The sequence below is a fragment of the Chrysochloris asiatica genome, unplaced genomic scaffold, assembly GCF_000296735.1.
Source record: "Chrysochloris asiatica unplaced genomic scaffold, ChrAsi1.0 scaffold00019, whole genome shotgun sequence".
In the NCBI taxonomy this organism is placed as follows: Eukaryota; Metazoa; Chordata; class Mammalia; order Afrosoricida; family Chrysochloridae; genus Chrysochloris; species Chrysochloris asiatica.
Window position 1 is genome coordinate 7,898,946 of NW_006408537.1, and position 13,917 is coordinate 7,912,862.

Sequence of the window (13,917 nt, forward strand, 5' to 3'; positions counted from 1 at the left end):
TAACCACTACACTACCAGAGCTCCTTATACTAAGAAGTATTAAATGGATAATTATTTCACACTCAGTAAGTAAAATATGTGCATGTTGTTGTATTTGTTAAGTACCGTCGAGTCGATTCCAACCCATAGCAACCCTATAAAGGGTTTCCGAGGAGCAGCTGATGAGACTGAACTGTGGACTTTGCAGTTCAAACGGCTTTGCAGTCTGACGCATGACTTAATAAATAAAAGGTATGAATTAGCCTACAAGTAATTCTTAACAAAGTGGTATAATACCATGAGCATACATGAGTTAAAAGAGAGGAAAACTACAAGAATTGAAGTAATTTAGAGCTATATTGTTGTTGGAGTCCTGATGTGGCGCTGTGGGTTATTGTGCCAGACTGCAAAGCCGTTTGAATTGCAAGGTTGACGATTCAAGCTAACTAGCCGCTCCTCGGAAACCCTATACAGGGTCGCTATGGGTTGGAACTGACTCAATGGCACTTAACAACAACAACATGACTGGCGGTTCAAACCATCAGTTGCTCCTTGAAAACCCTAATCAGGGCTGCCATGAATCAGAACCAATTTTAAAGTATTTATTGTTGTCATTAAATGCTATCAAATTGGTTCTGATTCATGGCAACCCTGATTAGGGTTTCCAAGGAGCGGCTGTTGGATTTGCACCACCAACCTTGCAGTTAGCAGCCCAATGCTTATTCTACAGCGCCACACCAGTAAAACTCTCCTAGATATTCATACCCTCGGCTCCCAATGAGCTTATTGAAAGTTACTAAGTTGTTCCAATTTTACATTAGGAGAAATATCATTCAAAACAATTTGAAAGTTACCAGTTTGTTGATCCAAAAGTATTTAGTGACAATTGCTTCATACAGCAAACATTTTTCCAAACAAACTATTTTATATTTCATTTTTGGCCTGTGTGGTTTTGGGTTCAGACAACTGTGAAAAAGTAAAAGTAAAGACTGAAACAAGTATTTTATTTGGTAAGAGTAAATTTCTTCCACGTCTGTGATTTCAGTTTGGGTTTGAGGAAGAGCAGAAAGTCAACTGGAAAATCATGCATAATACTGTGGTGAAAGAATGTTGACAACAAAAGTTCTAGAAACCTCTCTTCAACCATTTAAACCATTGCTGTGTAAAAAAGAACTCATTAAGAATACAAATCCATGCTTTAGAATAAAGGGCATGGTCTCTATTTTCCAGGGACCAATTTATAATTAAGAAAATGTGTCCAAGACACATTACTTTAAAAAGATGTCATATACTTTTTCCACATGCAATGTATTTACCTTACCCCTGAAATTGGATCATCTTGGATCACATTTTGCTTTTAAGTAATGCACTATTTGAGATATACTAAAACCAGATCTAAGCCATTTTTGTTGTTAAATGTTCACTGTTTCTACACTGTGGTAATTGTTATGGTTAAGCGCCATCAACTTGGTTCTGATTCACAATTACCCTGTATAGAGTTTCCAAGGAGGTATTTGTGTATTTGAACCACCGGTTAGCAGTCCAGTGCTTATCCTGTGGTGCCTCACTAGGACTCTATACTGTGGTAGGGATATTTAATATCATACAGTTATCACATTATTATATGGTTCTTTCTGTTACATCAAGAAGTGGTCATTCAAAAAGATTCTATTAGCAAAGAGCAGGGTGAAACAGTTAAGAGGTTAGATGTTGGAGTCAGCCAGCCATTACTAGTGACACTAGGCAAAGTATTTAAATTTGTAAATCTTTATATCCCCATTTTACACATGGAAAACATAAAAGTATCTATTCCTAGAATTGTTATAACAAACAATTATCACACATGCTTACTGTGGCTGGTACTATGCTGTTGTTAAATGTCGTCAAGATGCTTCCAACTCACAGTGACCCTGCATAGGAGTGGCTAGTGAGTTTGAAATACCCTTGCAGTCCTGTGCATTAGCCTACAGTGCCATGCCTGGCACTAGAGTGAATAAAAAATCATACTTCTCTTTTTACAGCTCCACCCTGACCTGTGACAATTTCGAAAAAGGTAGTCAAATTTTTTCCATGTCTTAAAATTTTTATGTCTTTCTCACAAAACAACATTTGTGGTTTGTTTTTTTCCCCATCTTTTTTTACCTTTCTGCCTTTCCCTACCCTCATCTCCCAAATTTTAGCTTGTATCTAAAGACAGTTTTGGCAATCTAAGGCTTCCCTCTAGGAGGGTGAGGGTAGGAAGTAACAGTTAGGCAGAGACCTCATATAGTACTTTTTCATTTTTTTAAGGTAGAGTAACTTTGATTCTAAGAAAATACATTTACTTATGCTTTGTAAATTATTTAAATATAGTTAAATGATATATTTAAATATATAAATCATTTAAATATAATTACATTATTTATAAAGTGGTATGAATATGGTGTGGTGCTGTTGGTAAATGTGCCAGACTGCAAAGCTGTCTGAACTGCAAGGTCAGCGGTTCAAGCTCACCAGCTGCTCCTCAGAAACTCTATACAGGGTTGCTATGAGTCGGAATCGACTCAACAGCACTTAACAAGAACAATGAATATGGTATATTTAAATAAATTATCAGTATTTGTTTAGGAAATCTGACCAAGGTATTTAAATATATTTGTAGTTGAACCCCACAATGTTTTTCCAATCCTTTTGTAAATTTTACACTGTCGGGTAAATCATTATTGATGATTTACAAAAGATTACTCTTTGGTAAAGTAACTAAAGAGAATGTATTCACAGCCATAGCTGCCAGCCCCCAAATAAACCAATATATAAGTACTTGTATTAAAACTTAATAAAGAAATCACCAATTTTACTATTCCTGTAGGATAAGCACTGGAAAGAAATGTGGGTTTGAACCACAAGGTTGGTGGATTGTTATGGCGCTTAACAACAACAACAATGCATTACATTCTGGAATCCTTTTGTGACACTTAGAACAAGCACTGAATTACAACTGAAAGGTCAGCAGGTCAAACTCACTCACCAGCTGTTCCTCAGAAACCTTATAAGGGTCGTAATGAGTCAGAACAGGCTTGATGGCACACAACAATAAAAACAATGTTACATTCTAGTTAATCCTTAAATGGAAAAAGACAATCTAAGTATCTTAAAATGTATTTATTCTCCCTGACCTATAGACTAGAACCCATGTGGCACTAGACCCAAATTACCCAGGGATGTAAAAATTTAAATAGAAATACTTTAGTAAAGTGTTTAGTTTATGTATGTTAATAAACAATGGAAAATGTTGTCAATTTGGCATTGTATGTTACAGAAGCAGACCAGGGATATCATGGTGGCGGTGAGGTGTGCCATAAAGTTAGTTCCAACTCACAGTGACCATGACCCTCTACAGGGTTTTCAAGGCTGTGAATCCTTACAGAAATAAAAAGTCTCATCTTTCTCCCACAGAGCAACTGGTGGATTAGAACTGCTCACCTTGAGGTTAACAGTCCAATAAATAATCTACTACACCACCAGGGCTCCTTAGTGATATTATAGGAAGAAGTTATTTGGGAGCTGTTTGCAAAGCTATTTTACTACTGACATTTCCCTTCTGCACTTAAAGGTATTTCTACATTATTAAAAGTCCAGTATGAATTCTATACAATTTTATTGTTGCAAAAGTATCATTTTTTCAGGGGGGAGTAAAAGGCAAACTTGTAACATGTTAAAATAATACACACAAACACCCAGAGAAGGACTACACATAGAGAGAAGGATAGGATAGAAAGACCCAAGGACACTTATTGTACTGTGTATCATGCAAAAGTCATTTAGCCCCCAAGGTCAAATAATCTGCCAACATAGCCTGCACAGCTATATCAGCATGTACAGTGAGATCGTGAGATCGTGCATATTGATGAGCTAAACGCTAAACACTGTTCGTATTATTCCATTTTGAAAGACAAGTTCCAAAGTAATACCAGTTATTCTAAAATGGACAGTGATACTCTGGACCCCTAAAAAATATGGACCATACTTATTGGGTATATGGAGTATCACCACATAACTCAAAACAAATTTTAGTAAAAAGTTTTAAAAGTGAAATCTAAAACTGGACTTTTTCAAAGACCTTAATAACTGGTTCTGTTTCTGAATAGAAATTACACATCATTTTTCAAGAAACATGAGAACTGTATTAATTTTTTGGAAATTTCATGAATGATAAAAGTCATCTTTTAAATATCAAATCAAAGGTGAAACCAGTTTGCTGATGAAAATTATTGAACTAATTTTAACCTTAATTTATACAGTATAAAGTAAATAATCAAATGTTTGTTGTATATAATTTGAAATCTCCCAGGTCTCTTGAGTCATAACCTGATATGCTTTGCATATTATATATATACTGACACATCTAAACTACTATACCATTTATTATATAATTCTCCATAATGAAACTTGTTATATGTATATCAAAGACCACAGCCTTCAGGATGGACTGTATCTCAATGTAAAGAAAACAAAAATCCTCACCACGGGACCAATAAAAAAACATTCTTATCAATGGAGAAAAGATTGAAGTTGTCAAGGACTTCATTCTTCTTGGATCAACTATCAACACTCATGGCAGCAGCAGTCAAGAAATCAAACAACATATTGCATTAGGTAAATCTGCTGCACAAGACCTTTATAGAGTGTTGAAGAGCAAAGATGTCAGCTTGAGGACTAAGGTGGGGCTGACAAGCCATGGTATTTTCAATAACCTCATATGAATGCGAATGCTGGACAGTGAATAAGGAAGACCAGAAAAGAATTGATGTTTTGAGTTATGGTGTTGGAGGATAATATTGAAAGTGCCATAGGCTGCCCCAAAACAAACAGATCTATATTGGAAGAAGTGCAGTCAGAGTGCTCTTGGAGGCCAGGATGGCCAAACCTCGTCTCTCATATTTCAGACCTATTGTCAGGAGGGACCAGTTGCTGGAGAAGGATATCATTTTGGTAAGGTGGAGGGTCAAAGAAAAAGAAGAAGACCCCCAGAGATATGGATTGGCAAAGTGGCAGCATCAATGTGCTCAAGCGTGGCAACAATTGTGAGGTTAGCCCAGTACCAGGCAGTGTTTCTTTCTGTTGTACATAAGGTCGCTATGCATCAGCACTGACATGATGGCATCTAACAACAACAACAACATATATATAACATATAAAAATATAACCTATATGATATATAACATATAAGGATCATTAAAAAGAAATATTGCTATAAAATCATAAAAACATTTATTAAATAAAAATATCAAAATGTGAAATGATTGGTTCCCATCATCTAGGTCTATACACTTTTGAAGGTGATGTTTTCATCTCTCTAACCCTTCCCCCCAAAATTCTTTACTCTTTTATTTATGCCATGCACAAACTGCTGTTTTGGTATCCTTGAGGGACTCAAATTGTATTTCTTTTCAATGTTCTGAATAAAGAAAAGTCTGAAGGGACAAGATCAAGGTTGTAGTCTATGCAATGAAATTTTCAGAAGACAGCCTTTGCTACCCACAAAGAATAAGCAGGTGCGTTGTCATAATGAAAACAAATTCCCGTTGCAAATTTGCTATTTTCTCATGAATGCAGTTTTCAATTAAAAAAAAAAAAAAAAAACTTCATAATAAGTCCCTGTGATATTTTAAGAAAATCTATCAGGGTTACTCCTTTGGAATTTCAAAACACAGTTCCCATGACCTTCTGAGCTGACCTCCCTGCTTTGAATTGAACTGACCCAGCAGATCCCCTTGGAAGACATTATTTTAATTGGACATTTTCTGTGAAGGCATCCTAACAAGACTAACACAAGTATATTACTGAAAGAACTTGTCTGCAACCATCACTGATGGCAGATACATGTTTTGTTTGGAAAAAACTATGGACATATGAACAATTTTCCATTGCAAAATAATGAGACTATTATTGTATGTAAGGAACCTGATGGCACTGTGGGTTAGGCATTGGGCTGCTACCTGGAATGTTGGTGGTTTAGACCCATCAGTCGCTCCCTGAGAGAAAGATGAAACTGCCTGCTCCATCAAAAATTTACTGTCAGAAATCCTGTAACGGGTGACTGTGAGTTGGAATTAACTCAATGGCAATGGGTTTGGTTCTGGATAATTTTATGTAACTAATGGGGAAATGAAGCTTGGTTTTTAGTGAACAAAGGGGAATCTCAAATTTTTGTTGTTGTTGTTAAATTTATTTAGTTTAAAAAAATGTTAAAGACTACAGAAATAAATTTTAATCATTCAAGTTTGTATGGCCTTTTCCAAATTATACTGTAAATTGTTCAATCAATAATCTACAAAATACATAATGTATGAAATACAACCTTTCTGTGATAATGAAAATGTTCCATATACTTCCTAAACAATATAGTAGTCACTATTCGCATGTGACCTTTTTACACATGAACTGTTGCTAGTAAATTTAAGGAACTGAATTTAAGTTAAATTTAATTAGACATATGTGACATTGTTGTTGTTGTTAAATGCTGTCAAGTCAGTTCCAACCCATAGCAACCCTGTATAGGGTTTCCAAGGAGCGACTGGTGAGTTTGAACCACGGACCTTGTAGTTCAAATGGCTTTGCAGTCTGGCGCATTAACCCACAGCATCACACCAGGACTCCATACATGTGTGGCTAGTGGCTACTAAAATAGATACACGCAATACATACCACTTTCCTATACATTCTCTTTCGTGGCCCTCTAAAACTAGTAGGATTATGAAAGCATCCATTATCAGCTCTTTATAAAGGTGAAAAATAAATTTCAGAGGATTAAATGAAAATTATAATATAAAAAGAATGAGAAGATAAGGACTCAAACCCAGATAATTGATCTCATGCCCAGAGCTATGTCATTCTACAAACCATGTATGTAGTGAAAGAAAAATGTTCAGACCCAAACACTGCATAAAATTAATCATTTAGTAATGATTAATCTCTGTGTGTTTCATGACATGGCGTCAGAGTAACAGCAGGAGAATGTTACTAATCAGGTTTATTGAGGTAAACATGTTGTTTCTGAGCAAAAGTCATTCTAATTTCTTTCAGAAATAATGTCAGGCTTATTTCTGAATCATTTGCTTAGAGTTCATAATTAACATTACATGTCATTTGCATTGAAATCATATAAAGACTAAACCACATTCACATCTTTAATTTTGAATTCAGGAAAGTATGAGACATTAAAAAGTAGAAACAAGTAAATATCTAGTAATTGATAAGAATAGTTAAAACCATGGGACATTCATTCCACTAACTCAATGGCAACCAGTTTAGAGGAAGCCAAATTCTTGAGTTCATGACCCACTTCCTCTGTTCTTCAAAGCCAGGAGCTAGTCCAGTCCTTCTGGTATCACATCTCTCTGACCCATCCTTCTTCCATTCTCTTCCACTTTTTAGGTCTCATGATACCAGATAATCCAGGACAATCTCCCTATCTGCCACTAACCTTAAGCACATGTGAAAAGTCCATTTTGCTATATCAAGGTAACATAGTCACAGGTTCTAGTGATTGTTGTTGTTACCCTCACATACAGCAACAATTGTGAAAATGGTTCAGGGCCAGGCAGTTTCATTCTATTGGGGGTCTTTCTCTTTTTCACTGAACCTCAACTTTACTAAGCATTATGTCCTTCTCCAGTAGCTGAGTTCCTCCTGTTATATGTTGAAAGTATGAGAGACAAAGTCTTATGATCCTGGTTTCTATGGAGCATTCTGGCTGTACCTCTTCAACACATTTATTTATTCTTCTGGTTGCCCATGGTACTTTTAATATTCTCCTCCAACACCATTAACTCAAATTCATCAATTATTCTACAATCTTCCTTATTCATTGTCCATCTTTTACATGCATATGGGACTATTGAAAATACCATGGCTTGCAGTCCAGTGCTTACCTTACAGTTTAGTCTTGTTAATCACATATGTTGTTGTTGTTGTTAAGTGCTGTTGACTCATAGTGACCCTGTATAGGGTTTCCGAAGCTGTACATCTTTGTGAGGGCAGATAGCCTCATTTTACTCCTGTGGAATGGGTGGTGGGCTCAAGCTGCTGACCTTGTAGTTTGTAGACCAGTCCTAATCAGTTCCAACTCATAGTGACCCTATATAGGGTTTCCAAGAGTGGCTAGTGGGTTTCAACAGCAGACTTTATGTTTGGTAGTCTAGTGCTTATCCTAGAAGTTGTTGTTCTTAGGTGTCATCAAATTGGTACCGACTCATAGTGACGCTATGCACAACAGAACAAAACACTGCCCAATCCTGGGACAACTTCACAATCATTGTCATGCTTGAGCCCACTGATGTTGCCATTTTGCCAATCCATCTCACTGGTGGGTCTTCCTCTTTTTCTCTGACCCGCCACCCTAACAAACATGGTATCCTTCTCCAGCGACTGGTCCTTTCTGATAATATGTCCGAAGTATGAGAGATGAAGTCTGGTCATCCTGGCCTCCAAGGAGCATTCTGCTGTACTTCTTCCAACACAGATCTGTTGGTCTTTTAGGCAGCCCATGGCACTTTCAATATTCTCCTCCAATACCAAAACTCAAAGTATCAATTCTTCTACGGTGACCCAAGTCATGGTATTTTCAATAACCTCATAGCCTACAGTAGAAGCCTTTTATCTTTCTACTACCTCTTTTTGATCCACCTGCTACATGTAACTATATTTGTATTTACCAAACTACATGAGACTATTATATGTTGTTGCTAAGTGCTGTTGTGTCGGTTCTGACTCATATCAATCCTGTATACAATTTCCGAGGAGCAGCTTGTAGGTTTGAACCACCAACCTTGCAGTTAGCAGTGCAGTGTTTATCCTACAGTGCCACACCAGGACCCCAGATAGACTCTCATATGGTACCCATTATAATGCAGATTCCTAGGCATTAAGATTCACATTCATTAAGACTAGAATAGGCCTAGGATTCTGAATTTTAACAGGTATTTGCAGTGGTTCTGATTAAGGTACTCTGTGAATCACAATTTCAGAAACATTGCAACATATGAAAAAAAATAAATCAGACTTACCTAACAACTACTTATATTAGTTAAAGTAGTAAGCTAGGATACACATTAAGAAGTTTTTAAATTTGATTTATGATTATAACAATTTCATATACTTAATCTTATCTCTCTTACTGTATATAGATTATTTTTATATAGACTGTATATAGATTATTTTTCTACTAATTTTTAAACTTTAATCAAAATTCTTAATACATCTGTCATGATTACCTTTTTTTAATCTTCAATGTCTTTTAAGTATTTTAACCTATAGCTTTGCACAATAAGTTTATGGGTAAATTTTCTATTTTCTTAACTCAAAATATTTGTTTCATCCAAAACTACCTGGTACAATATTACACATCCTATGACTATTTAGCAAACATTAGGGCCTCTACATCTTAATATAAACTTGTTTAAAGTTCTCTAGTTGAAGTTTTATTTCCCATTTTGTGTGATTAATCACTCCACTTTTAGAAATAGATCATTTAGAAATTCTATATATGCTACATTAATCTTATCAATAATGGATTTTCCTATTAATGTAGACACACAGAAGAAGAAAAGCCTACTATGATAAAATAAACTTTTTATGGCTATCAGAAATAACAAATCATCTCATTTGATTGCAATACTACTTGGAACTGGTTTAATTATATTACTTTACCAAATTACTCCTTATACTGCATTGCCAAGAAAGAGATTTTCATGGAAGAACACTAGTTCTAATAGAATTATTAAAAGAAATTCAAATTTTTATATCCTGTGTTGATCATTACTATTAAGTTAAATCCATTACAAACCCTAAAGTAACTTATCAGTTCTATAATGTCTTAATAAATATGAGTACTATTCAGTATAATCATGATAGATTAAGATTTTCCTTAAAATATATCTTGCATTTATTATTTTTCACAACCATAAGTATAATTATCTATCCTGAAAGAATCTCAAACCTACAATCTTTCAAAGGAAAAAAGTTAAACCAGAGAATAAACAGCTAACTATAACTAAACTAAGGAGCTCTGGTAGCGTAGTGGTTACGAATTGGGCTGCGAACCTTAAGGTCAGCAGTTCGAAACTACCAGCCGCTCCGCGGGAGAAAGATGAGGCTTTCTACTCCCGTAAAGATTTACACCCTCGGAAACCCTGTACAGGGTCGCTATGGGTCGGAATCGACTCGACAGCACTTAACAACAACAACAACATAACTAAACTATTCATTTCAAACAATGGAACAAAACCAAAATACATTTTTGTAAACCATATAAGTACCAACAACTATTGGCAAACAATTCCCTAATTATTGAATGCTTAACCAAACAAAAATAAAACTTCATATCAACATAGGCAACCTAATATTGCCAAATTCCCCATGTGTTATTTTATCCTCCCTTAAATATATCCAGAACACGAACAATTTTCTCATGTTAACTTCAGAAGATAATTATTTGCCTGAATGTGGTAACCACACTAAATTATTCTGAAAAAATTTCTTAAGACATTGTTGTTGTTGTTAGGTGCCATTGAGTCATTACCTAATCACAATGACTCTATGCAAAACAGAATGAAACACTGCCCAGTCCTGGGCTAATGTCACAGTCATTGCATTGCCACTCTTGAGGCCATTGATACTGCCACTTTACCAATCTATCTTGCTGGGGGTCTCCCTCTTTTTCTCTGACCTTCCACCTTATCAAACATGATATCACTCTCCAGTGACTAGTCCCTCCTGAAAATATGTCCGAAGTATGAGAGACGAAGTCTGGCCATCCTGGCCTCCAAGGAGCACTCTGGCTGCATTTCTTCCAACATAGATCTGTTGGTTCTCTAGGCACCCCATAGCACTTTCAATATTCTCCTCCAACAACATAACTCAAAACATCAATTCTTCTATGGTCTTCCTTACTCACTGTCCAACTTTAAGAGATATTTAGAGTGAAATGATTTTGTCACCAAAGTGTGTACTCCGATTCACACATAGAAAATGCAAAGTTGTTTCCACACTCGACACTGTTTTGTTAGCTGTACATTTTTCATATTTGAAAATGTCAAAAGTGTTGGGCTAATTCAAGAATGTCATGTGAGTAGTTCTTAGGTAGCAAATGTTTTGAGTAAAATGTATTTTTATTTGACTGAATAACAAATAAAATGACTGAAATACAACATTTTCATGGGATTACAGTCTAACTCACTTTACATGATACCAAGCCTTGAAATCTTAACTCCATATCTTATTTCGAAGGTAATATAAGTTTCTTTTCACCCATTTTCTTCAAAACAGAGATAGACACAATCATTCCCTGTGCATATAAAACTACTGAGCCTGCATAAGCAACAAAGGGATTCAATTTACTCAGAGAATATGCTGCTCATTCTAAGAATTAACCATGCACCATTTCATATCTTAAATTACATTTGTTTTCTGATCATTTCAGGGATTATTAAAGTCTGAGGTATCATCTCATACCAACATTAACAATGAAGTTCAAATAAACAGAAAACAACAAATGCTGGTGAGGGTATGAAGAGATTGAGACTCTCCTACATTGCTGATGGGACTATACGATGGTTCAACCATTCTGAAAAATGGTAGGGTGCTTCCTCAGAAAGTTAAGAAATGAAATTTCCAACTTTTGACCCAGCAATCCCTCTACTTGGTATGCAAAAATATGAGCCAGAACATGAGTAGATATATGCACACTGATGTTCACTGCAGCACTATTCACAACAGCAAAAAAAAAATACACACAGCCTAAGTGCCCATCAGTTGGAGAATGGAGAAAAAAACTTTGGTACATACAAACAACACAATACTATGCAACTTTGAGAATAACAATGAATCTGGGACACATCTTATAACATGCATGAACCTGGAGGACTGTATGTTGAGTGAAATTAGTCAATCACAAAAGGACAAATTTTATATGAGACCATTATTATAAAAGCTTAAGAAAAGGTTTCTAAAAGAAACATTCTTTGATGGTTGCTAGAGGTGGGAGGGAGGGGAGAGTAATTCACTCTAGAGGGTAGACACATGTTAGCTCAGGTGATGGGTAGGGCAATATATAAGAAAGGGCAGGACAATATATAAGAAGAATGATGGTGGCAGATGAATAATTAAAATAAGGGAAGACTTAGAGAGGTACACATGAACTAAATGGGACAGAGACAAATAGTGATATATACGTAACCTTGGAAAAGCAGTGTTCTGTGAGTATATACTAGCAATGGAGGAGAAAAAAAGGTTTATTTATTTGACTACCTAATGGATATTGGTTTCTTCTGCCTACTATTGTAAATAGGCATTCATGTGTAATAGAAACTAACATGGGAAAATATGACTATAGAAAGTTTGTAAGACCACCTTCAACCTATGACTGATTAGATTTGCTAAAAGGGGAGTTAGAATTTGCCCAGAGAAATAAGTTTCTTGTTAAGCCTTTGTTGAGTCTGGGGCCTTAGGTAGAGTCCTGAGCCCTACTCAGAACCTTCTGATTTGAGAATATTACCACTTGAAAAGACATGCAAATCAAACCAGAACTGCCGGGAGAACAGAAGATTCTTATTAAAAGGAAGACCTGTAGAAGAAAAACAACAACAACAACAACAACAAAAAACAGACTGTTTGGCCTTTTGAGATTCAAGCAATATGTTTGCCTTGGAGGTATCAAGGCAGTAAAAGCCCATTAGGGAAAACCCCATTCTAGGACTGGAAGTTAAAGAGAACCAAGGAACAATCTATTATGCCCACTGGTGATCACAGGGTCTACTTGTGAGCAGAAGTGGGGGAAATGCAGCAATGAAGACACGGGTTGAGTTTGGACATGCTCCATTGGCATCCATTGACCTAGAGATGAGAGAGAAAAGAGGAAAGCTGGCTGGTCTAAAGTTTAGCCCCCTATGGGCTAGTGCTGAGAGTGTAGGGACCAGCTGGTCTGAAGTGCAGGGAGGTGAGTATGAACTCCTAAACTTTCATCTGATACCCTTCTGACCTAGTTTGGATGGCTAGGGCTGAGGTGACCAGAACCAGACCAGATGAAGACAAAGATTTTGATGCTGTGAGCAAGTGTAAATTACTATTATTTGATGTACTGGACCTTTGCTTATGGATGCAGTTGCTCAAAATTCCAACTAGAATGGAAGATTCTTCTCAAGGAGTATGCTTGTTTCCTCAGTGTACTGGATTGCTGCTGCTGTTGTTGTTAAGTGCCATCAAGTTAGCTATGATATATAGCAACCCTGTATAGGGTTTCTGAGGAGCAGCTGGTGAACTTGAACTGGCAATTTAGACATTAGCTATAAAGGCATAAAGTGGCTGGCTTACAGGCTATCATGGGTATGCTTAGTTTCAGAATGAGGAGGATAAAATAGAATCCTACTGAATAGTTTTCATCTTTTCCAGATGGGTCTGGTGAAAAAGGGTAGGGCATGATGCTGATAAGATTTTATTATTTTAATTGTAAGGAATTGTTAGCAGGATTGTGATTGTCAAAACTGAAATTGTAAAAGATGTGTAACTAAAAGTGGGGAGTAGTTAATCTTTCGTTTCAGGAAGAGATTATCCCACAACTATCAAGAAGGAAGCTCTTAAGTGGAGCTTGAGATCCTGACCTAGAAAAGCAGCAACAGCAGAGGTGGTGGATAAAGCAATGGCAGGGAAAGACAGAGCAGCTTCAGGCTCTATGCCAATGGACTGAGTAAGGCTGTGAGTCTTCAGATAAGAGGGTGGCTTGCAGAATTTGCCTTTGGAAAATTTAAATCAATATATATATTTTGTTTTGCATGTGTGCATTGATTTTTTTTTTTTTTTTTTTTTTTTCAGTTTTTAGATATAAGATATAAATGAAAAACCACAGGGAGAAAGTAGGGTACCTGTAGTTGCAGGGAGTGAATTATAATCACTGAGATGAAA

General features: G+C 36.2%; 1 protein-coding gene across 1 annotated transcript in view; it reads right to left on the reverse strand.

Annotated features, from left to right (window-relative positions):
* Positions 1-13,917, reverse strand: part of COL21A1 (collagen, type XXI, alpha 1) — a 169,646-nt gene that overhangs the window by 36,368 nt on the left and 119,361 nt on the right. The window contains exon 19 of the mRNA XM_006835733.1: positions 11,637-11,658. Coding sequence (XP_006835796.1) covers positions 11,637-11,658 — 22 coding nt within the window. The remainder of the gene's footprint in view (positions 1-11,636; positions 11,659-13,917) is intronic.